General features: G+C 47.8%; 1 protein-coding gene across 1 annotated transcript in view; it reads right to left on the bottom strand.

The window, feature by feature from the left end:
* The window catches only part of mcu (mitochondrial calcium uniporter), a 151,379-nt gene that overhangs the window by 55,195 nt on the left and 68,405 nt on the right, over positions 1 to 27,779 (bottom strand). Inside the window, exon 2 of the mRNA XM_055864084.1 lies at positions 23,864 to 23,962. Within this exon, the coding sequence (XP_055720059.1) occupies positions 23,864 to 23,962 (99 nt within the window). The remainder of the gene's footprint in view (positions 1 to 23,863; positions 23,963 to 27,779) is intronic.

The following is a 27,779-nucleotide window of genomic DNA, read 5'->3' as shown; positions in this document are numbered from 1 at the left end:
AGAGAGAGAGAGAGGGAAAGCTGGAGAGAGCGAGGAAAAAAGAGAGAGAGCGAGGAGAGGGAAAGGGAGAGCGAGGAGAGGAAAAGGGAGAGCGAGAAGAGGGAAAGGGAGAGCGAGAAGAGGGAAAGGGAGAGCGAGAAGAGGGAAAGGGAGAGCGAGGAGAGGGAAAGGGAGAGCGAGGAGAGGGAAATGGAGAGCGAAGAGAGGGAAAGGGAGAGCGAGGAGAGGGAAAGGGAGAGCGAAGAGAGGGAAAGGGAGAGCGAGGAGAGGGAAAGGGAGAGCGAGGAGAGGGAAAGGGAGAGCGAGGAGAGGGAAAGGGAGAGCGAGGAGAGGGAAAGGGAGAGCGAGGAGAGGGAAAGGGAGAGCGAGGAGAGGGAAAGGGAGAGCGAGGAGAGGGAAAGGGAGAGCGAGGAGAGGGAAAGGGAGAGCGAGGAGAGGGAAATAAGCTTTGGCAATATGTACATTGTTACGTCATGCCAATAAAGCAAATTGAATTGAATTGAATTGAAAGGGAGAGCAGGGAGAGGGAAAGGGAGAGCGAGGAGAGGGAAAGAGGGAAAGAGGGAGAGGGAAAGAGGGAGAGGGAAAGAGGGAGAGGGAAAGAGGGAGAGGGAAAGAGGGAGAGGGAAAGAGGGAGAGGGAAAGAGGGAAAGAGGGAGAGGGAAAGAGGGAGAGGGAAAGAGGGAGAGGGAAAGAGGGAGAGGGAAAGAGAGAGGAGAGAGGGAAAGAGGAAGGAGAGAGGGAAAGAGAGAGAGAGGGGGGAGATAGAGAGAGAGGAAACGGAGATGTAGAGGATGAAAGGATCAGAGGAAGAATGAATAGCAGCAAGGGAGGGATGGTGATGAATGGAAGCTGGAGTATGACAGCGTGATACGTCAGAGATGGTGTGTGGCGTGTGCGGTGTGTGTTCGTCCAAGAGCTACTCTGCAGCAGACTGATTTGTCCTGTAGAAGAAAACGTGCCTAGGAGTGTGCGTGTGTGTGTGTGTGGGTACATGCTTGTCAGAGGAACGTGTGTGTTTGTCTAGTGGAGGAGGGGTATAGAGAGAGAAGGCAGAGAGGCAGAGAAGACTGTGTAAGAGGGAGGGGGGGGATGGGGTAAACTGCTGATCACTGCAGTAAAGGAATCCCTCGACTAGAAAGAGGGGTTACCCCTCTCTCACTGTCACCCCCCCCCCCCTCCTCCCACGTTCTCTCTCTGAATCTGAATGTATTTCCCTGTTTGATGTTCCAGCCTCTCCTCTCCTCTGCACTGCAACTTCCTGTGCATTTCAACACGCTGTGTGTGTGTGTGTGTGTGTGTGTGTGTGTGTGTGTGTGTGTATAGTGTGTGTGTGTGTGTATAGTGTGTGTGTGTGTGTGTGTGTGTATAGTGTGTACAAGCTGCTAATTATTCTAGCTACTCCACTTCAGAAAACGCCCAACACACACACACAACAAGCAGATGTTCCCCTGGTGTGCTAGGCTAGAGGGACCTGTCTAGTACAGAATGTTTACTCCTCATACTTCCCCCTCACACAATCTCCCACCATGCAACAGCACATTGATTAGATCCATGGTAATATCTGTCATCGTGTAAATGTGCCAATGATAACCAGTGCTTATACATAACTACACACACACACGCACACACAGTGACACAGCAGTTTAGAAATAAAATACTCCTCTCCTCTCTTCTGACAGTCTGACACATTTCCTCCCCAAACACACCGCGATGGAGAGAGAGGCACAGGCCATGGCAGGACAGAGAGACAGAGAGACAGAGAGACAGAGAGACAGAGAGACAGAGAGAGAGAGAGAGAGGCACAGGCCATGGCAGGACAGAGACAGAGAGAGAGAGAGAGACAGAGAGGCACAGGCCATGGCAGGACAGAGACAGAGACAGAGAGAGAGAGAGAGGGGCACAGGCCATGGCAGCACAGAGACCGAGACATTTCCACGTGACCGTTTAGTCATGGTAACTAGGCTTCTCCAAGCTCTGATGCTGCTGATGGTCATTAGCAGCCTACCAAACTTGCTAACTGCCTGGTACTCAGCACTCCATTATCCCTGTAATCACTCTGACATCAATTAAAATACACTGCTCAAAAAAATAAAGGGAACACTTAAACAACACAATGTAACTCCAAGTCAATCACACTTCTGTGAAATCAAACTGTCCACTTAGGAAGCAACACTGATTGACAATAAATTTCACATACTGTTGTGCAAATGGAATAGACAAAAGGTGGAAATTATAGGCAATTAGTAAGACACCCCCAATAAAGGAGTGATTCTGCAGGTGGTGACCACAGACCACTTCTCAGCTCCTATGCTTCCTGGCTGATGTTTTGGTCACTTTTGAATGCTGGCGGTGCTTTCACTCTAGTGGTAGCATGAGACAGAGTCTACAACCCACACAAGTGGCTCAGGTAGTGCAGCTCATCCAGGATGGCACATCAATGCGAGCTGTGGCAAGAAGGTTTGCTGTGTCTGTCAGCGTAGTGTCCAGAGCATGGAGGCGCTACCAGGAGACAAGCCAGTACATCAGGAGACGTGGAGGAGGCCGTAGGAGGGCAATAACCCAGCAGCAGGACCGCTACCTCCGCCTTTGTGCAAGAGACTCAAAATTGAGCTTTGTTTTTTATTTTTAATAAATTAGCAAACATTTCTAAAAACCTGTTTTCGCTTTGTCATTATGGAGTATTGTGTGTAGATTGATGAGGATGTTTTTCTTTTCAAAGAGAGAAAATGCCAGGCTGATCCTACAGAGAGAGAGAAAATGCCAGGCTGATCCTACAGAGAGAGAGAAAATGCCCGGCTGATCCTACAGAGAGAAAATGCCCGGCTGATCCTACAGAGAGAAAATGCCAGGCTGATCCTACAGAGAGAAAATGCCAGGCTGATCCTATAGAGAGAAAAGACAGGCTGATCCTATAGAGAGAAAAGACAGGCTGATCCTATAGAGAGAAAAGACAGGCTGATCCTATAGAGAGAAAAGACAGGCTGATCCTATAGAGAGAAAAGACAGGCTGATCCTATAGAGAGAAAAGACAGGCTGATCCTATAGAGAGAAAAGACAGGCTGATCCTATAGAGAGAAAAGACAGGCTGATCCTATAGAGAGAAAAGACAGGCTGATCCTATAGAGAGAAAAGACAGGCTGATCCTATAGAGAGAAAAGACAGGCTGATCCTATAGAGAGAAAAGACAGGCTGATCCTATAGAGAGAAAAGACAGGCTGATCCTATAGAGAGAAAAGACAGGCTGATCCTATAGAGAGAAAAGACAGGCTGATCCTATAGAGAGAAAAGACAGGCTGATCCTATAGAGAGAAAAGACAGGCTGATCCTATAGAGAGAAAAGACAGGCTGATCCTATAGAGAGAAAAGACAGGCTGATCCTATAGAGAGAAAAGACAGGCTGATCCTATAGAGAGAAAAGACAGGCTGATCCTACAGAGAGAAAAGACAGGCTGATCCTACAGAGAGAAAAGACAGGCTGATCCTACAGAGAGAAGACAGGCTGATCCTACAGAGAGAAGACAGGCTGATCCTATAGAGAGAAAAGACAGGCTGATCCTATAGAGAGAAAAGACAGGCTGATCCTATAGAGAGAAAAGACAGGCTGATCCTATAGAGAGAAAAGACAGGCTGATCCTATAGAGAGAAAAGACAGGCTGATCCTATAGAGAGAAAAGACAGGCTGATCCTACAGAGAGAAAAGACAGGCTGATCCTACACAGAGAAAAGACAGGCTGATCCTACAGAGAGAAGACAGGCTGATGATATAGAGAGAAAAGGCAGGCTGATGATATAGAGAGAAAAGACAGGCTGATGATATAGAGAGAAAAGACAGGCTGATGATATAGAGAGAAAAGACAGGCTGATGATATAGAGAGAAAAGACAGGCTGATGATATAGCGAGAAAAGACAGGCTGATGATATAGAGAGAAAAGACAGGCTGATGATATAGAGAGAAAAGACAGGCTGATGATATAGAGAGAAAAGACAGGCTGATGATATAGAGAGAAAAGACAGGCTGATGATATAGAGAGAAAAGACAGGCTGATGATATAGAGAGAAAAGACAGGCTGATGATATAGAGAGAAAAGACAGGCTGATGATATAGAGAGAAAAGACAGGCTGATGATATAGAGAGAGAAGACAGGCTGATGATATAGAGAGAGAAGACAGGCTGATGATATAGAGAGAAAAGACAGGCTGATCCTATAGAGAGAAAAGACAGGCTGATCCTATAGAGAGAAAAGACAGGCTGATCCTATAGAGAGAAAAGACAGGCTGATCCTATAGAGAGAAAAGACAGGCTGATCCTATAGAGAGAAAGACAGGCTGATCCTACAGAGAGAGAAGACGGGCTGATCCTATAGAGAGAGAAGACAGGCTGATGATATAGAGAGAGAAGACAGGCTGATGATATAGAGAGAAAAGACAGGCTGATCCTATAGAGAGAGAAGACAGGCTGATCCTATAGAGAGAAAGACAGGCTGATCCTACAGAGAGAAAAGACAGGCTGATCCTACAGAGAGAGAAGACAGGCTGATCCTACAGAGAGAAAAGACAGGCTGATCCACAGAGAGAAAGGACAGGCTGATGATATAGAGAGAAAAGACAGGCTGATCCTATAGAGAGAGAAGACAGGCTGATCCTATAGAGAGAAAGACAGGCTGATCCTACAGAGAGAAAAGACAGGCTGATCCTACAGAGAGAGAAGACAGGCTGATCCTACAGAGAGAAAAGACAGGCTGATCCACAGAGAGAAAGGACAGGCTGATGATATAGAGAGAAAAGACAGGCTGATCATTTAGAGAGAAAAGACAGGCTGATGATATAGAGAGAAAAGACAGGCTGATCATTTAGAGAGAAAAGACAGGCTGATGATATAGAGAGAAAAGACAGGCTGATCCACAGAGAGAAAGGACAGGCTGATCCTATAGAGAGAAAAGACAGGCTGATGATATAGAGAGAAAAGACAGGCTGATGATAGAGAGAAAAGACAGGCTGATCCACAGAGAGAAAGGACAGGCTGATCCTATAGAGAGAAAAGACAGGCTGATGATATAGAGAGAAAAGACAGGCTGATGATATAGAGAGAAAAGACAGGCTGATGATATAGAGAGAAAAGACAGGCTGATGATATAGAGAGAAAAGACAGGCTGATGATATAGAGAGAAAAGACAGGCTGATCATATAGAGAGAAAAGACAGGCTGATCCTATAGAGAGAAAAGACAGGCTGATTCTAAAGAGAGAAAAGACAGGCTGATGATATAGAGAGAAAGGACAGGCTGATCCTATAGAGAGAAAAGACAGGCTGATCCTATAGAGAGAAAAGACAGGCTGATCCTATAGAGAGAAAAGACAGGCTGATCATTTAGAGAGAAAAGACAGGCTGATGATAGAGAGAGAAAAGACAGGCTGATGATATAGTCTATAGTCCAACACATTTTGAAAGTGACCTGGCAGGACCGTGTTCCGCACTCGGAGATCCTGCAGAGAACCCCCCCCCCCCCGCATTGAGGCGTCCATCACAAACCACCTGCGGAGATGGCCTCGGCCAAGCCGTCTGGATGCCAGACCTACACCTGGGCCGTGGGCTCTGCAGGTGGGCAAAATAAGCGGCTAAAGAACCAACTGAAGACATCACTGTAGAAGTGTGGGATAAACCGTGCCTCCCTCAAGATTGTTGAAGCCGACTGTACCAACCTGGCACGGCCTCTACTATAAAAAGAGTGAGGTTGGCTGAGAGGGGAAAGGGGGGAAAAAAGGACAGAAAGTAGCCTTGTGAAGCCTGCACCGGCCAAACGGGACGGGCTTTGTGTGCTCTGTCTGTGGCAGACGGTATGCATCCCGCAACAGATGATACAGTCATCAATGAACCCACAAGCAGCAGAGGAAGCCATCATATATGATGGACTACCTTTAGCAGCAAGTAAATCAAATCAAATAGATTTTTAAAGCCCTTCGTACATTGGCTGATATCTCAATGTGCTGTACAGAAACCCGGCCTAAAACCCCAAACAGCAAGCAATGCAGGTGTAGAAGCACGGTGGCTAGGAAAAACTCCCTAGAAAGGCCAAAACCTAGGAAGAAACCTAGAGAGGAACCAGGCTATGAGGGGTGGCCAGTCCTCTTCTGGCTGTGCCGGGTGGAGATTATAACAGAACATGGCCAAGATGTTCAAATGTTCATAGATGACCAGCAAGGTCAAACAATAATAAAGTAGGTAAGCAATGTGTTGTGTGTGTGTGTGTGTGGTCAGTGAGTCAGGCTACACAGCAGGATACAGTGTGATTGTGTATACTAGACAGATGGCTCTCCTACTGGTGCCAACGTTCATTTACTGAGCAGATCACACACCACAACCCTATTATTACAGCTAGATAAAGGAGGGCATTTCCACACACACACACACACACACACACACACACACACACACACACACACACACACACACACACACACACACACACCTCTCTTAGATCTCTGGAAAGTACACTACTGTTCAAAAGTTTGGGGTCACTCAAAAGGCCAGCATCCCGGAGTCGTCTCTTCACTGTTGACGTTGAGACTGGTGTTTTGTGGGTACTATTTAATGAAGCTGCCAGTTGAGGACTTGTGAGGCGTCTGTTTCTCAAACTAGACAGTCTAATGTACTTGTCCTCTTGCTCAGTTGTGCACCGGGGCCTCCCACTCCTCTTTCTATTCTGGTTAGAGCCAGTTTGCGCTGTTCTGTGAAGGGAGTAGTACACAGCGTTGTACGAGATCTTCAGTTTCTTGGCAATTTCTCGCATGGAATAGCCTTCATTTCTCAGAACAAGAATAGACTGACGCGTTTCAGAAGAAAGGTCTTTGTTTCTGGCCATTTTGAGCCTGTACTCTTAACCCACAAATGCTGATGCTCCAGATACTCAACTAGTCTAACGAAGGACAGTTTTATTCCTTCTTTAATCAGCACAACAGTTTTCAGCTGTGCTAACATAATTGCAAAACAGTTTTCTAATGATCAATTAGCCTTTTAAAATGATAAACTTGGATTAGCTAACACAGCGTGCCATTGGAACACAGGAGTGATGGTTGCTGATAATGGGCCTCTATGCGCCTATGTAGATATTCCATTAAAAATCAGCCGTTTCCAGCTACAATAGTAATTTACAACAATAACAATGTCTACACTGTATATCTGATCGATTTGATTTTAATGGACATTTTTTTTAATGTTCTTTCATAAACAAGGATATTCCTAAGTGACCCTTAACTTTTCAACAGTAGTGTATGTTTTAATTGAATCAACATAATCCTCCTCCACGTCCCATACCTTCATTATGACCTCCTGGACGGTTCCTTCCTGTGTACCTTCATTATGACCTCCTGGAGGGTTCCTTCCTGTGTCCCTTCATTATGACCTCCTGGAGGGTTCCTTCCTGTGTCCCTTCATTATGACCTCCTGGAGGGTTCCTTCCTGTGTACCTTCATTATGACCTCCTGGAGGGTTCCTTCCTGTGTCCCTTCATTATGACCTCCTGGAGGGTTCCTTCCTGTGTCCCTTCATTATGACCTCCTGGAGGGTTCCTTCCTGTGTCCCTTCATTATGACCTCCTGGAGGGTTCCTTCCTGTGTCCCTTCATTATGACCTCCTGGACGGTTCCTTCCTGTGTACCTTCATTATGACCTCCTGGAGGGTTCCTTCCTGTGTACCTTCATTATGACCTCCTGGAGGGTTCCTTCCTGTGTACCTTCATTATGACCTCCTGGAGGGTTCCTTCCTGTGTACCTTCATTATGACCTCCTGGAGGGTTCCTTCCTGTGTCCCTTCATTATGACCTCCTGGACGGTTCCTTCCTGTGTACCTTCATTATGACCTCCTGGAGGGTTCCTTCCTGTGTCCCTTCATTATGACCTCCTGGACGGTTCCTTCCTGTGTACCTTCATTATGACCTCCTGGAGGGTTCCTTCCTGTGTCCCTTCATTATGACCTCCTGGAGGGTTCCTTCCTGTGTACCTTCATTATGACCTCCTGGAGGGTTCCTTCCTGTGTCCCTTCATTATGACCTCCTGGAGGGTTCCTTCCTGTGTCCCTTCATTATGACCTCCTGGAGGGTTCCTTCCTGTGTCCCTTCATTATGACCTCCTGGAGGGTTCCTTCCTGTGTCCCTTCATTATGACCTCCTGGACGGTTCCTTCCTGTGTACCTTCATTATGACCTCCTGGAGGGTTCCTTCCTGTGTACCTTCATTATGACCTCCTGGAGGGTTCCTTCCTGTGTACCTTCATTATGACCTCCTGGAGGGTTCCTTCCTGTGTACCTTCATTATGACCTCCTGGAGGGTTCCTTCCTGTGTACCTTCATTATGACCTCCTGGAGGGTTCCTTCCTGTGTCCCTTCATTATGACCTCCTGGACGGTTCCTTCCTGTGTACCTTCATTATGACCTCCTGGAGGGTTCCTTCCTGTGTCCCTTCATTATGACCTCCTGGACGGTTCCTTCCTGTGTACCTTCATTATGACCTCCTGGAGGGTTCCTTCCTGTGTCCCTTCATTATGACCTCCTGGAGGGTTCCTTCCTGTGTACCTTCATTATGACCTCCTGGAGGGTTCCTTCCTGTGTCCCTTCATTATGACCTCCTGGAGGGTTCCTTCCTGTGTACCTTCATTATGACCTCCTGGAGGGTTCCTTCCTGTGTACCTTCATTATGACCTCCTGGACGGTTCCTTCCTGTGTACCTTCATTATGACCTCCTGGAGGGTTCCTTCCTGTGTCCCTTCATTATGACCTCCTGGAGGGTTCCTTCCTGTGTACCTTCATTATGACCTCCTGGACGGTTCCTTCCTGTGTCCCTTCATTATGACCTCCTGGAGGGTTCCTTCCTGTGTCCCTTCATTATGACCTCCTGGAGGGTTCCTTCCTGTGTCCCTTCATTATGACCTCCTGGAGGGTTCCTTCCTGTGTACCTTCATTATGACCTCCTGGAGGGTTCCTTCCTGTGTACCTTCATTATGACCTCCTGGAGGGTTCCTTCCTGTGTCCCTTCATTATGACCTCCTGGAGGGTTCCTTCCTGTGTCCCTTCATTATGACCTCCTGGAGGGTTCCTTCCTGTGTCCCTTCATTATGACCTCCTGGAGGGTTCCTTCCTGTGTCCCTTCATTATGACCTCCTGGAGGGTTCCTTCCTGTGTACCTTCATTATGACCTCCTGGAGGGTTCCTTCCTGTGTCCCTTCATTATGACCTCCTGGAGGGTTCCTTCCTGTGTACCTTCATTATGACCTCCTGGAGGGTTCCTTCCTGTGTACCTTCATTATAACCTCATGGAGGGTTCCTTCCTGTGTACCTTCATTATGACCTCCTGGAGGGTTCCTTCCTGTGTACCTTCATTATGACCTCCTGGAGGGTTCCTTCCTGTGTCCCTTCATTATGACCTCCTGGAGGGTTCCTTCCTGTGTACCTTCATTATGACCTCCTGGAGGGTTCCTTCCTGTGTACCTTCATTATGACCTCCTGGAGGGTTCCTTCCTGTGTCCCTTCATTATGACCTCCTGGAGGGTTCCTTCCTGTGTACCTTCATTATGACCTCCTGGAGGGTTCCTTCCTGTGTCCCTTCATTATGACCTCCTGGAGGGTTCCTTCCTGTGTCCCTTCATTATGACCTCCTGGAGGGTTCCTTCCTGTATACCTTCATTATGACCTCCTGGAGGGTTCCTTCCTGTGTACCTTCATTATGACCTCCTGGAGGGTTCCTTCCTGTGTCCCTTCATTATGACCTCCTGGAGGGTTCCTTCCTGTGTCCCTTCATTATGACCTCCTGGAGGGTTCCTTCCTGTGTCCATTCATTATGACCTCCTGGAGGGTTCCTTCCTGTGTACCTTCATTATGACCTCCTGGAGGGTTCCTTCCTGTGTCCCTTCATTATGACCTCCTGGGGGGTTCCTTCCTGTGTACCTTCATTATGACCTCCTGGAGGGTTCCTTCCTGTGTACCTTCATTATGACCTCCTGGAGGGTTCCTTCCTGTGTCCCTTCATTATGACCTCCTGGAGGGTTCCTTCCTGTGTACCTTCATTATGACCTCCTGGAGGGTTCCTTCCTGTGTCCCTTCATTATGACCTCCTGGAGGGTTCCTTCCTGTGTCCATTCATTATGACCTCCTGGAGGGTTCCTTCCTGTATACCTTCATTATGACCTCCTGGGGGGTTCCTTCCTGTGTACCTTCATTATGACCTCCTGGAGGGTTCCTTCCTGTGTCCCTTCATTATGACCTCCTGGAGGGTTCCTTCCCGTGTCCCTTCATTATGACCTCCTGGAGGGTTCCTTCCCGTGTCCCTTCATTATGACCTCCTGGAGGGTTCCTTCCCGTGTCCCTTCATTATGACCTCCTGGAGGGTTCCTTCCCGTGTCCCTTCATTATGACCTCCTGGAGGGTTCCTTCCCGTGTCCCTTCATTATGACCTCCTGGAGGGTTCCTTCCTGTGTACCTTCATTATGACCTCATGGAGGGTTCCTTCCTGTGTACCTTCATTATGACCTCCTGGAGGGTTCCTTCCTGTGTACCTTCATTATGACCTCCTGGAGGATTTCCTTCCTCTCTGTGTGTGTCGCCGTCCGTCCGTCCCCCCCTCTCTCTCCTGCTCTCTGTCCATCTCTCCTGCTCTCTCTCTGTCCATCTCTCCTGCTCTCTCTCTGTCCATCTCTCCTGCTCTCTCTCTGTCCATCTCTCCTGCTCTCTCTCTGTCCATCTCTCCTGCTCTCTCTCTGTCCATCTCTCCTGCTCTCGCTCTGTTTCAATGTGATTTGATTTCAGTCTCTCCTAGGGACAGCCTCAATCCCTCACCAAGTCAGTCATCCTTTTCTCTGTCTAACACACACACACACACACACACACACACACACACACACACACACACACACACACACACACACACACACACACACACTAGGGCAGTGATATTTTCCAATATAACATTATTGGTCATGCCCTCTCTCCACACCCCCAGCCCACACCCTCTCTACCCAAAGCCCACACCCTCTCCACACCCCCAGCCCACACCCTCTCTACCCAAAGCCCACGCCCTCTCCACACCCCCAGCCCACACCCTCTCTACCCAAAGCCCACGCCCTCTCCACACCCCCAGGACACACCCTCTCCACACCCCCAGCCCACACCCTCTCCACACCCCCAGCCCACACCCTCTCTACCCAAAGCCCAGACCTTCTCCCCACACCACACCCTCTCCACCCCAGCCCACACCCTCTCCACCCCAGCCCACACCCCCTCCACCCCAGCCCACACCCCCTCCACCCCAGCCCACACGCTCTCCACCCCAGCCCACACGCTCTCCACCCCAGCCCACACCCCCTCCACCCCAGCCCACACCCCCTCCACCCCAGCCCACACGCTCTCCACCCCAGCCCACACCCTCTCCACCCCAGCCCACACCCTCTCCACCCCAGCCCACACGCTCTCCACCCCAGCCCACACGCTCTCCACCCCAGCCACCACCCTCTCCACCCCAGCCACCACCCTCTCCACCCCAGCCCACACCCTCTCCACCCCAGCCCACACCCCCTCCACCCCAGCCCACACCCTCTCCACCCCAGCCCACACCCTCTCCACCCCAGCCCACACCCTCTCCACCCCAGCCCACACCCCCTCCACCCCAGCCCACACCCCCTCCACCCCAGCCCACACCCCCTCCACCCCCGCCCACACCCCCTCCACCCCAGCCCACACCCTCTCCACCCCAGCCCACACCCCCTCCACCCCAGCCCACACCCCCTCCACCCCAGCCCACACCCCCTCCACCCCAGCCCACACCCCCTCCACCCCAGCCCACACCCCCTCCACCCCAGCCCACACCCCCTCCACCCCAGCCCACACCCTCTCCACCCCAGCCCACACCCTCTCCACCCCAGCCCACACCCCCTCCACCCCAGCCCACACCCCCTCCACCCCAGCCCACACCCCCTCCACCCCAGCCCACACCCCCTCCACCCCAGCCCACACCCCCTCCACCCACTCTCTACAACAACTAGAAATACTGAATTCCACTAAATGTAATTATCCTGCATCATTTCTCTTCCACTCCTCTTCAGGTCATACCTCGTATAACTCCATTTAGATGTAATATTTTCAGCCAATTTAAGCTCAGAAAGGTTACATGGTGGGTGGGTCCTAAATGGCAGCCGGTTCCCTGCACCAACAGTAAATCACTACATAGTGAATAGGCTGCCGTTTGGTGCACATCCATGCTTGGTGGATTTATCTGACAGGTCTTCTATTTGAATGGGATAAGGCTAGCTGGCTTTCCCCTGTGTCATTCAGAATGGCTTGCTCTGTCTGTCTGTGTGTGTCTGTGTGTCTGTGTGTCTGTGTGTCTGTGTCTGTGTGTCTGTGTCTGTGTCTGTGTCTGTGTCTGTGTGTGTGTGTGTGTGTGTGTGTGTGTGTGTGTGTGTGTGTGTGTGTGTGTCTGCGTGGGTCTGTGTCATTCAGAATGTCTGCCATTGTGGGAGAGGAGACACCATAGCAACCTGCCATTACCACAACTCGTTTCTATTCTCCAGACAAGGTTGCAGCTGAACAAGAGGGAGGGATAGAGAAAGAGAGAGAGAGACAGAGAGAGACAGAGAGAGACAGAGAGAGACAGAGAGAGACAGAGAGAGACAGAGAGAGAGAGAGAGAGAGAGAGAGAGAGAGAGAGAGAGAGATAGGTAGAGCGTTATATGGGTTAGTCCCATGTGGAAAGCGTTATATGGGTTAGTCCCATGTGGAAAGCCTTATATGGGTTAGTCCCATGTGGAAAGCCTTATATGGGTTAGTCCCATGTGGAAAGCGTTATATGGGTTAGTCCCATGTGGAAAGCGTTATATGGGTTAGTCCCATGTGGAAAGCGTTATATGGGTTAGTCCCATGTGGAAAGCGTTATATAGGTTAGTCCCATGTGGAAAGCGTTATATGGGTTAGTCCCATGTGGAAAGCGTTATATGGGTTAGTCCCATGTGGAAAGCTTTATATGGGTTAGTCCCATGTGGAAAGCGTTATATGGGTTAGTCCCATGTGGAAAGCCTTATATGGGTTAGTCTCATGTGGAAAGCGTTATTATTAGTCCCATGTGGAAAGCGTTATATGGGTTAGTCTCATGTGGAAAGCGTTATATGGGTTAGTCCCATGTGGAAAGCGTTATATGGGTTAGTCCCATGTGGAAAGCGTTATATGGGTTAGTCCCATGTGGAAAGCGTTATTATTAGTCCCATGTGGAAAGCGTTATATGGGTTAGTCCCATGTGGAAAGCGTTATATGGGTTAGTCCCATGTGGAAAGCGTTATATGGGTTAGTCCCATGTGGAAAGCGTTATATGGGTTAGTCCCATGTGGAAAGCGTTATATGGGTTAGTCCCATGTGGAAAGCGTTATATGGGTTAGTCCCATGTGGAAAGCGTTATATGGGTTAGTCCCATGTGGAAAGCGTTATATGGGTTAGTCCCATGTGGAAAGCGTTATATGGGTTAGTCCCATGTGGAAAGCGTTATATGGGTTAGTCCCATGTGGAAAGCGTTATATGGGTTAGTCCCATGTGGAAAGCGTTATATGGGTTAGTCCCATGTGGAAAGCGTTATATGGGTTAGTCCCATGTGGAAAGCGTTATATGGGTTAGTCCCATGTGGAAAGCGTTATTATTAGTCCCATGTGGAAAGCCTTATATGGGTTAGTCCCATGTGGAAAGCGTTATATGGGTTAGTCCCATGTGGAAAGCGTTATATGGGTTAATCCCATGTGGAAAGCGTTATATGGGTTAGTCCCATGTGGAAAGCGTTATATGGGTTAGTCCCATGTGGAAAGCGTTATATGGGTTAGTCCCATGTGGAAAGCGTTATATGGGTTAGTCCCATGTGGAAAGCGTTATATGGGTTAGTCCCATGTGGAAAGCGTTATATGGGTTAGTCCCATGTGGAAAGCGTTATATGGGTTAGTCCCATGTGGAAAGCGTTATATGGGTTAGTCCCATGTGGAAAGCGTTATTATTAGTCCCATGTGGAAAGCCTTATATGGGTTAGTCCCATGTGGAAAGCGTTATATGGGTTAGTCCCATGTGGAAAGCGTTATATGGGTTAATCCCATGTGGAAAGCGTTATATGGGTTAGTCCCATGTGGAAAGCGTTATATGGGTTAGTCCCATGTGGAAAGCGTTATATGGGTTAGTCCCATGTGGAAAGCGTTATATGGGTTAGTCCCATGTGGAAAGCGTTATTATTAGTCCCATGTGGAAAGCTTTATATGGGTTAGTCCCATGTGGAAAGCTTTATATGGGTTAGTCCCATGTGGAAAGCGTTATATGGGTTAGTCCCATGTGGAAAGCGTTATATGGGTTAGTCCCATGTGGAAAGCGTTATTATTAGTCCCATGTGGAAAGCTTTATATGGGTTAGTCCCATGTGGAAAGCTTTATATGGGTTAGTCTCATGTGGAAAGCGTTATATGGGTTAGTCCCATGTGGAAAGCCTTATATGGGTTAGTCCCATGTGGAAAGGGAATTTACAGTAGTTTGCGTCCTACAGCTGAAACAAACCTCTAAGGCCCTGACAGGCAGCAGTGAATGGAGCCAAACGGAGTTATGTGATTGGACAGAACGCAGAGTAGACTATACATGTGATTATTGTCAATCAGACCAAATGGAAACCAAGGTTGAACCGTAGAAACAAGTTCTAAAAGAGACACCTGTGTTCAAACACTATTCGAAATCTTTCAAATAGTTTCAGCGTTTGCTCTGGCCTGTTTGGAGTGTCCAGTCAGCGGGGTCTGGCCTGCTTGGAGTGTCCAGTCAGCAGGGTCTGGCTTGTTTGGAGTGTCCAGTCAGCAGGGTCTGGCCTGCTTAGACTGTCCAGTGTCCAGTCAGCAGGGTCTGGCCTGTTTGGAGTGTCCAGTCAGCAGGGTCTGGCCTGCTTGGAGTGTCCAGTGTCCAGTCAGTAGGGTCTGGCCTGTTTGGAGTGTCCAGTGTCCAGTCAGCGGGGTCTGGCCTGCTTGGAGTGTCCAGTCAGCGGGGTCTGGCCTGCTTGGAGTGTCCAGTCAGCAGGGTCTGGCCTGTTTGGAGTGTCCAGTCAGCAGGGTCTGGCCTGCTTGGAGTGTCCAGTGTCCAGTCAGTAGGGTCTGGCCTGTTTGGAGTGTCCAGTCAGCGGGGTCTGGCCTGCTTGGAGTGTCCAGTCAGCGGGGTCTGGCCTGCTTGGAGTGTCCAGTCAGCGGGGTCTGGCCTGCTTGGAGTGTCCAGTCAGCGGGGTCTGGCCTGCTTGGAGTGTCCAGTCAGCGGGGTCTGGCCTGCTTGGAGTGTCCAGTCAGCGGGGTCTGGCCTGCTTGGAGTGTCCAGTCAGCGGGGTCTGGCCTGCTTGGAGTGTCCAGTCAGCGGGGTCTGGCCTGCTTGGAGTGTCCAGTCAGCGGGGTCTGGCCTGCTTGGAGTGTCCAGTCAGTGGGGTCTGGCCTGCTTGGAGTGTCCAGTCAGCGGGGTCTGGCCTGCTTGGAGTGTCCAGTCAGCGGGGTCTGGCCTGCTTGGAGTGTCCAGTCAGCGGGGTCTGGCCTGCTTGGAGTGTCCAGTCAGCGGGGTCTGGCCTGCTTGGAGTGTCCAGTCAGTGGGGTCTGGCCTGCTTGGAGTGTCCAGTCAGTAGGGTCTGGCCTGTTTGGAGTGTCCAGTCAGTAGGGTCTGGCCTGTTTGGAGTGTCCAGTGTCCAGTCAGCAGGGTCTGGCCTGCTTGGAGTGTCCAGTCAGCGGGGTCTGGCCTGCTTGGAGTGTCCAGTCAGCAGGGTCTGGCCTGCTTGGAGTGTCCAATCAGTGGGGTCTGGCCTGCTTGGAGTGTCCAATCAGCAGGGTCTGGCCTGATTGGGACTTTTCTATTGACACCATTGTAGATAGATAGATCAGTAGATAGATCGATAGATCGATAGATTGATAGATCGATAGATAGATAGATAGATAGGTACTTTAACTCCCGAGCTCTAAACCCTGGTAGGCAGAGACATGCCAGGTGCCCTGCCACAGAGTACTGTAAGAAGCTCAAAGTGCCTGTGGATTCTGCCCCGTTCCCGATGCCCTGCAGCTTGTCATCCGGGAGAAACCAAAACTTCATTTTGTCTCTTCGCTGCTCATTCATTAGTCACTTCTATGCTTATCTTTTTCCATCAAGCGTTTTAGGTACTTAGCTCAAAAAAAAGAGTAATTTATTTCATTTTTTTTTAAACATGTATTAATTCTCCATCTCTCCTGATCTCTACTAGCTATATAGTCCCTCAAATTGCGGTTGGTTACAGGACCAAAAAATGCTTCCTTTTCAACAAAAGGTCAGTGTTTCTTCATAAACAGAAGAGACGTTCCTATTTCCCCAGGTTTGGGTTTGAGGTATTTCACTACATTTCTCAGTGTTGTCTGGTCTGCATATGAACGGTACCGACGTCTCTCTCTTATGTCTTTGGCTGTCTTCGTGCAAAGCTGGTACTGCTCACATATTTCTAGAAATATGAGCAATTAAAAATAAAGAAAAATGACACAGTATAAGAAAGACCTCAGTTGATTTACGCTGGAGTAGTTAGGCTACAATGGAGGATGGTGAAAGGAAGGAAGGGCTAGAAAGAGACAGGAAGAGGGTCTCGTGTTCGAGAGGTCCAGTTTACTGTAACACGGTTTCCTGTATGCCTCTGACGCCATGCCTATTTTTCCGTTCTCTCTTTCTCCCTCCCTCTCTCTCTCTCTTCTCTCCTCTCTCACCCTCGCAGATATGACATGAGTCTAGTGCGTTTTCTTACTGCACCTCCCGCCCTGACTACAGAGAGAGGGAGACAGGGACTGAGAAAGAATGAGGGAGAGGGAGAGAAAGAGAAAGGCTGAGAGATATGGATAGAGCTCTAGCAATACAACCATTCTCCCAGTAATGACTCGTATCGAGCATGCCCTTGTCCTCCCTGCCTCTAATCTAAACACACCAGGGGGCCAGGCTTCCGGTCTGGAAGCAGCCATACCATGTGCTTAGAGGGCACTTCCAGTACTGCAGTTTGGCTGAAACGGACAATCCCATAGAGAAGACAAATAAAAAAAAATATATATAGCTGCAAGCAGTAATGAACAGGGTTTATAAGCTGACACCGTGACAAAGGTACAGCGCGGCCATTTTTGAACGCAGCAACTAGTTTTTCTCAAAACTATGAAAGAATGATGTAATGACTCCAAATGCAGTGGTCAGTGGACAAACTAACGATGAGTTGAAGATGTTGTACATCATCTGAAAATAAGTTGTCGCCTGTTCAGAGCCACAGGATAACGTGTGGCGAGACAGCATCTGCCCCAGTGCTTTTCAATCTGGTGTGGCGAGACAGCATCTGCCCCAGTGCTTTTCAATCTGGTGTGGCGAGACAGCATCTGCCCCAGTGCTTTTCAATCTGGTGTGACGAGACAGCATCTGCCCCAGTGTTTTTCAATCTGGTGTGACGAGACAGCATCTGCCCCAGTGCTTTTCAATCTGGTGTGACGAGACAGCATCTGCCCCAGTGTTTTTCAATCTGGTGTGGCGAGACAGCATCTGCCCCAGTGCTTTTCAATCTGGTGTGGCGAGACAGCATCTGCCCCAGTGCTTTTCAATCTGGTGTGGCGAGACAGCATCTGCCCCAGTGCTTTTCAATCTGGTGTGGCGAGACAGCATCTGCCCCAGTGCTTTTCAATCTGGTGTGGCGACAACACTTTCAAAGCAGCAGCACCAAATGTGTTTACCAGACACATTCAATATTCACAGAAAACTTTGAAAAATGTTTTACATCCTGTCAAACACCAGGAAGTCCCAACATCCTGTCAAACACCAGCTTATACCAGGAAGTCCCAACATTCTATCAAACACCAGGAAATCCCAACATCCTGTCGAACACAAGATAATACCAGGAAGTCCCAACATCATGTCAGACACCATCTAATATCAGGAAGTCCCAACATCCTGTCAAACACCAGGAAATCCCAAAATCCTGTCAAAGACCAACTAATACCAGGAAGTCCCAACATTCTGTCAAACACCAGGAAATCCCAACATCCTGTCAAACACCAGGAAATCCCAACATCCTGTCAAACACCAACTAATACCAGGAAGTCCCAACATCATGTCAGACACCATCTAATATCAGGAAGTCCCAACATCCTGTCAAACACCAGGAAGTCCCAACATCCTGTCAAACAACAGGAAATCCCAACATCCTGTCAAACAACAGGAAATCCCAACATCCTGTCAAACAACAGGAAATCCCAACATCCTGTCGAACACAAGATAATACCAGGAAGTCCCAACATCCTGTCAAACACCAGGAAATCCCAACATCATGTCAGACACCATCTAATATCAGGAAGTCCCAACATCCTGTCAAACACCAGGAAATCCCAACATCCTGTCAAACACCAACTAATACCAGGAAGTCCCAACATCATGTCAGACACCAACTAATACCAGGAAATCCCAACATCCTGTCAAACACCAGGAAATCCCAACATCCTGTCAAACACCAACTAATACCAGGAAGTCCCAACATCCTGTCAAACACCATCTAATATCAGGAAGTCCCAACATCCTGTCAAACACCATCTAATATCAGGAAGTCCCAACATCCTTTCAAACACCAGATAGTATCAGGAAGTCAACATCCTGTCAAACACCAGATAATACCAGGAAGTCCCAACATCCTGTCAAACTCCGGATAATACCAGGAAGTCCCAACATCCTGTCACGATACAGAGACTCTACTTCCTGTAGCATCAGCTCATGTTTCTCACCATCCTCCAACAACAAACACAGACCGAATGTAACTAATGTGTACTGAGATAGCACACACACAACACAGTAGCTAATGCGCTCAGAGATAGAAAGATGCATGTAAACAGAACCGAGGAAGCCTCTCTCATTTCTCACAGACCTCTGCCACTCCAATACACACGACACACACGACACACACGACACACACACACACACACACACACACACACACACACACACACACACACACACACGACAAACACGACACAAGACAAACACGACACAAGACAAACACGACACAAGACAAACACAGCCAGACAGGGAACCTCCCTTTTCCCTTTCATTCAGAATTACAGGCAGGTAGCAGCGTATGTGTGTCTGTGAGTCTCCAAGCATGCACGTGGACACACACACACGGACACACACACGGACACACACACGGACACACACACGGACACACACACGGACACACACACGGACACACACACGGACACACACACACACACAAAAACAAGGAAAGAGAGACTACTAGCTAATGCACTTGTCCACAGCAGAGCACTCAAGGAACAAAAATCCTCTTCCCTTCATCAAATGTTAATTCCTTCCAAGCGTGTGTGTGTGTGTGTGTGTGTGTGTGTAGAGCAGCACTGGTGAAATACATACACCTTAACCTGTTCAACATAATGTGTCCTCTATACGAGCTCCAGTGAGAAGCTCTGATCTGACTCAGGGACTCCGTCAGCTAGGCTAATGTTACACACAGGGCCTCTTTGCAATCAGCAGGGGGCACTACTGTAATAATATGAAGAAGGGGGAAACTGTTGGGCCTGTTCCTTGACACACACACACACACACTTCTGCTGGAAGGTTATCCGTACTAGACCAAAGGGAACACACACACCTGATAGACAAGATGATTCTATCCCCCTGACAGAATCTAATGAATGAATTTATCATCAAACACACACACACACACAAGGTCGATCCACACAAGCAAGCCAGGAACACTGAACACACTCCAATTGGCCTACCAGGAAGTGCCAACATCCTGTCAAACACCAGATAATACCAGGAAGTGCCAACATCCTGTCAAACACCAGATAATACCAGGAGGTGCCAACATCCTGTCAAACACCAGATAATACCAGGAAGTGCCAACATCCTGTCAAACACCAGATAATACCAGGAAGTGCCAACATCCTGTCAAACACCAGATAATACCAGGAAGTGCCAACATCCTGTCAAACACCAGATAATACCAGGAAGTGCCAACATCCTGTCAAACACCAGATAATACCAACATCCTGTCAAACACCAGATAATACCAGGAAGTGCCAACATCCTGTCAAACACCAGATAATACCAGGAAGTGCCAACATCCTGTCAAACACCAGATAATACCAGGAAGTGCCAACATCCTGTCAAACCCCAGATAATACCAGGAAGTTCAAACATCCTGTCAAACACCAGATAATACCAGGAAGTGCCAACATCCTGTCAAACACCAGATAATACCAGGAGGTGCCAACATCCTGTCAAAGACCAGATAATACCAGGAAGTGCCAACATCCTGTCAAACACCAGATAATACCAGGAAGTGCCAACATCCTGTCAAACACCAGATAATACCAGGAAGTGCCAACATCCTGTCAAACACCAGATAATACCAGGAAGTGCCAACATCCTGTCAAACACCAGATAATACCAGGAGGTGCCAACATCCTGTCAAACACCAGATAATACCAGGAAGTGCCAACATCCTGTCAAACACCAGATAATACCAGGAAGTGCCAACATCCTGTCAAACACCAGATAATACCAGGAAGTGCCAACATCCTGTCAAACCCCAGATAATACCAGGAAGTTCAAACATCCTGTCAAACACCAGATAATACCAGGAAGTGCCAACATCCTGTCAAACACCAGATAATACCAGGAGGTGCCAACATCCTGTCAAACACCAGATAATACCAGGAAGTGCCAACATCCTGTCAAACACCAGATAATACCAGGAAGTGCCAACATCCTGTCAAACACCAGATAATACCAGGAAGTGCCAACATCCTGTCAAACACCAGATAATACCAACAGATCCACGGAAGATGCCATTTCTCCCGCTATTCACTCAGTCGTAACACATCTGGACAAGAGGAACAGCCATGTGAGAATGTTGTTCATTGACTACAGTTCAGCATTCAACACTATTGTTCCCTCCAAGGTCATCACCAAGATCAGAACCCGGGGTCTGGAACCCATCCTCTGCAACTGGATCCTGGACTTCCTGACTGTGAGGATCGGCAACAACACCTCCTCCACACTGACTCTTAACACAGGGGCCCCCCAGGGGTGTGTCCTCAGTCCTGCACCCACACAATTATATGCACATCCACATCCACATCCACAGACCCACATCCACATCCACAGACCCACCCACACAGTTATATACACATCCACAGACCCACATCCACATCCACAGACCCACCCACACAGTTATATACACATCCACAGACCCACATCCACATCCACCCACACAGTTATATACACATCCACAGACCCACATCCACATCCACAGACCCACCCACACAGTTATATACACATCCACATCCACAGACCCACATCCACATCCACATCCACCCACACAGTTATATACACATCCACAGACCCACATCCACCCACACAGTTATATCCACATCCACCCACACAGTTATATACACATCCACATCCACATCCACAGACCCACACAGTTACATCCACAGACCCACACAGTTATATACACATCCACAGACCCACACAGTTATATACACATCCACAGACCCACACAGTTATATACACATCCACAGACCCACACAGTTATATCCACATCCACCCACACAGTTATATACACATCCACAGACCCACACAGTTACATCCACAGACCCACACAGTTATATACACATCCACAGACCCACACAGTTACATCCACAGACCCACACAGTTATATACACATCCACAGATCCACATCCACCCACACAGTTATATCCACATCCACATCCACAGACCCACATCCACCCACACAGTTATATACACATCCACCCACACAGTTATATGCACATCCAGACCCACATCCACATCCACCCACACACAAACACATCCACCCACACACACATCCATCCACATACAGACACATCCACCCACACACAAACACATCCACCCACACACACATCCACCCACACACAAACACATCCACCCACACACACATCCATCCACACACAGACACATCCACCCACACATCCACCCACACAGTCAAATCCACATCCACAGTGTACAAAATAACTCGTTCTTACTATTGAACGGCAGCCCCACGCATCACAACTGCTGCTAGCAGACTCTTATATGGTTGTAAAATACTGCACAATTTATTCCCCCTTTCACCAAAACACGTGTAAATATCGGACTATAAATTGTGTCTTCCTGTTTTATACTGATGCTAAAATGTTTATTATATTCTACTGAGACATTTACTTTATGTTCGTATTTTTATCTTTTATTGTGTCTTATTGTCCAGAAGGAACCTCCCAGTCAGCAGTCTGGTAGGTGCTGTATACTGTATCTATCCAGTATATACGACTAACACATCTTGAACACACACCAGGACATTCCATCTGTCTGCTGTAGTCAGTCTGCTGTAGCCGACACGGTCTTCCCCTCTGTCTGCTGTAGTCAGTCTGCTGTAGTCAGTCTACTGTAGCCGACACGGTCCTCCCCTCTGTCTGCTGTAGTCAGTCTACTGTAGCCGACACGGTCCTCCCCTCTGTCTGCTGTAGCCGACACGGTCCTCCCCTCTGTCTGCTGTAGTCAGTCTGCTGTAGTCAGTCTACTGTAGCCGACACGGTCCTCCCTGCTGTAGTCAGTCTGCTGTATGTAGTCAGTCTGCTGTATGTAGTCAGTCTGCTGTATGTAGTCAGCCTGCTGTAGTCAGCCTGCTGTAGTCAGCCTGCTGTAGTCAGCCTGCTGTATGTAGTCAGCCTGCTGTAGTCAGCCTGCTGTATGTAGTCAGCCTGCTGTAGTCAGCCTGCTGTAGTCAGCCTGCTGTAGTCAGCCTGCTGTAGTCAGCCTGCTGTAGTCAGACAGTCTACTGTAGTCAGTCTGCTGTATGTAGTCAGCCTGCTGTAGTCAGTCTGCTGTAGTCAGCCTGCTGTAGTCAGTCTGCTGTAGTCAGTCTGCTGTAGTCAGACAGTCTACTGTAGTCAGTCTGCTGTAGTCAGCCTGCTGTAGTCAGCCTGCTGTAGTCAGCCTGCTGTAGTCAGCCTGCTGTAGTCAGCCTGCTGTAGTCAGCCTGCTGTAGTCAGTCTGCTGTAGTCAGACAGTCTACTGTAGTCAGTCTGCTGTAGTCAGACAGTCTACTGTAGTCAGTCTACTGTAGTCAGACAGTCTACTGTAGTCAGTCTACTGTAGTCAGTCTACTGTAGTCAGTCTACTGTAGTCAGTCTACTGTAGTCAGTCTACTGTAGCCGACAGGGTCCTCCCTGCTGTAGTCAGTCTACTGTATGTAGTCAGTCTGCTGTAGTCAGTCTGCTGTAACTGTGTTCCAGATCAACTCCTAGTGATGAGAATGTAATCTCTATGGCGCCGTCCAATTACACACACACATACCCCGCGTCACACACACACCCCGCGTCACACACACACACACCCCGCGTCACACACACACACACCCCGCGTCACACACACTAGCGAGGCCTCTCCATTCTGACTCTAATGGAGGCTGAAGAGGCCCACAGATGGATGATGTCCTCAAAGAGACATCCCAGCTAGCATTCTGACTCTAATGGAGGCTGTGGAGGCCTAGAGATGGATGATGTCCTCAAAGAGACATCCCAGCTAGCATTCTGACTCTAATGGAGGCTGAAGAGGCCTACAGATGGATGATGTCTACAGAGAGGTATCCCAGCTAGCATTCTGACTCTAATCCACTCAGAAGTAGATGAGACTCAGTAAGATTCTCTGTTTCTTACAGTAGATTAGACAGCGGACACGACATGGGACACACACACCATTACTCACTGAAACACACACACTCTCATGTCACACACACACACTCTCATGTCACACCCACCCAGCAGTACTACTAACCTGGGTTGAGAGGGCGGTTGAGAGGCTGGTGGGAGGCTGGGTGAACAGTGCAGAGCGGGAGGCTGACCGCAGACCATGTGCTCTCCTGACAGGCTGGTCCTGATGGGGGGAGAGGAGAGAACAGTCAGGACCGTGACAGAACGAACCGTCAGAACAGTGACAGAACCCTTAGAACAGTGACAGAACCGTTAGAACAATGACAGAACATGTCAAAACAGTGACAGAACCCTTAGAACAGTGACAGAACCGTCAAAACAGCGACAGAACCCGTCAAAACAGTGACAGAACCCATCAGAACAGTGACAGAACCGTTAGAAGAGTGACAGAACCGTTAGAACAGTGACAGAACCCGTCAAAACAGTGACAGAACCCTTAGAACAGTGACAGAACCGTCAGAACAGTGACAGAACCGTTAGAACAGTGACAGAACCGTCAAAACAGCGACAGAACCCGTCAAAACAGTGACAGAACCCATCAGAACAGTGACAGAACCCATCAGAACAGTGACAGAACCGTTAGAAGAGTGACAGAACCGTTAGAAGAGTGACAGAACCGTTAGAAGAGTGACAGAACCGTTAGAAGAGTGAAGGAACCGTTAGAACAGTGACAGAACTGTTAGAACAGTGACAGAACCGTTAGAACAGTGTGTCTGTCCCACCCGGGATGAAGAGGACTAAGTAAAACCAAACCATAAGAGCTTCCCAACCACTTCCTGTCACCCCAGGTTAGTGGTGGCGCTTAGGGCCGTCATGGTCATGGAATTTTGATGACAGTAATTAGCTAGTCAAATGACCGTGGTCACCTTAACTATTCGAATAGCAAATGTTTTATTCATTTTTTAGGCATATTTTCTCCTCTGCTCCTGACTGCATGTGCTGCCATAGAAACAGAAAGAAAAGAAGAGGTGTCCCCATTCAAGTCAGTGATGGCATAATGGGTGTACTGGCAGCCATTGCGAATGTACCCACAGGAAGTGAAGGCAGGAAGTAAAAGCAGGAAGTGTACCCATCTAAGCCCACTCTATCGTTTGACACAACACCATGCTTGTTTCAGCAAGGGGCAACTCAGTTTCCTGGCCGTCCCGTCTTCATTCAGCTGTTTTTAGTTTTCATTTCTTTATGATGCTTGTTTCATTTTCATGACGGTCTTCATCCCGTTGGTTACATGGTTATACGGTCATTGGTGGCAGCCCTAGGCCGTACTATGTACCAAAATGCCTCCAACAAATATTTACATCCTTTCAAAAAGATAAACATATTCGATGCAGATATCAAAGCCCACAACATTAAACTGACACATTCAGAGAACTACACTTGATGTTAAACTGATTCCCACACAGGAAGTGTGTGTCACGGTGTCAGACATAAGTGGTGGTAGGCTGTTCTATTCTACATATGAGGAGTATATAAGAGGTAGAAGAGGTATATAAGAGGTAGAAGTATGAAGTATATAAGAGCTTTATCTACTCTAAAGCAGTCATTTCAATGAGCAGACAACCTCATTTTAAAACCACTTCCCATTTTAAAACCAAATATGAGGTCATGGGTAAAAGTTGTGTGTATAAATATATCAACAGAGTAACTCCCTCGTTAGAGCAGGGACTGGGGAAGGGATGGAGGCGATGAACACACACAGCTGTCACTCAGTGATGAAAGAGAGTCTGAGCCTGCAGCAATCCAGGACAGGATTAGTAACGTTTACATTTTCTATCTATCTACCTACCTACCTATACCTTTCAATCTACCTATCTACTGATCCACCTATCTATCTATCTATCTATCTATCTATCGATCCACCTATCTATCTATCTATCTATCGATCCACCTATCTATCTATCTATCTACTGATCTATCTATCTACTGATCTATCTATCTATCTATCTACTGATCTATCTATCTACTGATCTATCTATCTACTGATCTATCTATCTATCTATCTATTGATCTATCTATCTACCTATCTACTGATCTATCTATCTACTGATCTATCTATCTATCTATCTACTGATCTATCTATCTATCTATCTACTGATCTATCTATCTATCTATCTACTGATCTATCTATCTATCTATCTACTGATCTATCTATCTATCTATCTACTGATCTATCTACTGATCTATCTATCTACTGATCTATCTATCTAACTATCTACTGATCTATCTACTGATCTAACTATCTACTGATCTATCTACTGATCTATCTACTGATCTATCTATCTATCTACTGATCTATCTATCTATCTATCTGCTGATCGACCTACCTACCTACCTAACTACTGATCTATATATCTACTGATCGATCTATCTACCTACCTACCGATCTATCTATCTACTGATCTATCTACTGATCGATATACGTACCTACCTACCTACCTACTGATCGATCTATCTACTGATCTACCCACCTACCTACTGATCTACCCACCTACCTACCGATCTACCCACCTACCTACCGATCTACCCACCTACCTACCGATCTATCTACTGATCGATCTATCTACTGATCGATCTATCTACTGATCGATCTATCTACTGATCGATCTATCTACTGATCGATCTATCTACTGATCGATCTACCTACTGATCGATCTACCTACTGATCGATCTACCTACTGATCGATCTACCTACTGATCTACCCACCTACCTACCTACTGATCTACCCACCTACCTACCTAGCGATCTATCTACTGATCGATCTATCTACTGATCTACCCACCTACCTACCTACTGATCTACCTACCTACTGATCTACCTACCTACTTAGCGATCTATCTACTGATCGATCTATCTACTGATCTACCCACATACCTACCTACTGATCTACCTACCTACCTAGCGATCTATCTACTGATCGATCTACCTACCAAGTGATCTATCTACTGATCGATCTACCTACCTACCTACCAAGTGATCTATCTACTGATCGATCTACCTACCGACCTATCTACCGAGCAATCTACTGACTGATCTATCTACCTACCGACCTATCTCTATCTATCTACAGTTGAAGTGGGAAGTTTACATACACCTTGGCCAAATACATTTAAACTCGGTTTTTCAAAATTGCTGACATTTAAACCTCGTAAAGATTCCCTGTTTTAGGTCAGTTAGGATCACCACTTTATTTTAAGAATGTGAAATGTCAGAATAATAGTAGAGAACGATTTATTTTTTCAGCTTTTATTTCGTTCATCACATTCCTAGCGGGTCAGAAGTTTACATACACTCAATTAGTATTTGGTAGCATTGCCTTTAAATTGTTTAACTTGGGTCAAACGTTTTGGGTAGCCTTCTACAAGCTTCCCACAATAAGTTGGGTGAATTTTGGCCCATTCCTCCTGACAGAGCTGGTGTAACTGAGTCAGGTTTGTAGGCCTCTTTGCTCGCACACGCTTTTTCAGTTCTGCCCACAATTTTTCTATGGGATTGAGGTCAGGGCTTTGATACCTTGACTTTGTTGTCCTTAAGCCATTTTTCCACAACTTTGGAAGTATGCTTGGGGTCTTTGTCCATTTGCGACCGAGCTTAAACTTCCTGACTGATGTCTTGAGATGTTGCTTCAATATATCCACATAATTTTCCTCCCTCTTGATGCCATCTATTTTGTGAAGTGCACCAGTCCCTCCTGGAGCAAAGCAACCCCACAACATGATGCTGCCACCCCCGGGCTTCACAGTTGGGATGGTGTTCTTTGGCTTGCAAGCCTCCCCCTTTTTCCTACAAACATAACGATGGTCATTATGGCCAAACAGTACAATTTTTGTTTCATCAGACCAGAGGATATTTCTCCAAAAAGTATGATCTTTGTCCCCATACGCAGCTGCAAATCATAGTCTGGCTTTTTTTGGAGCAGTGGCTTCTTCCTTGCTGAGCGGCCTTCCAGGTTATGTTAATATAGGACTCGTTTTACTGTGGA

Source organism: Salvelinus fontinalis, chromosome 1 (assembly GCF_029448725.1).
Source record: "Salvelinus fontinalis isolate EN_2023a chromosome 1, ASM2944872v1, whole genome shotgun sequence".
Taxonomy (NCBI): domain Eukaryota; kingdom Metazoa; phylum Chordata; class Actinopteri; order Salmoniformes; family Salmonidae; genus Salvelinus; species Salvelinus fontinalis.
Note: the sequence above shows the minus strand (reverse complement) of the source record. Positions and strands in the feature narration are given on the sequence as shown.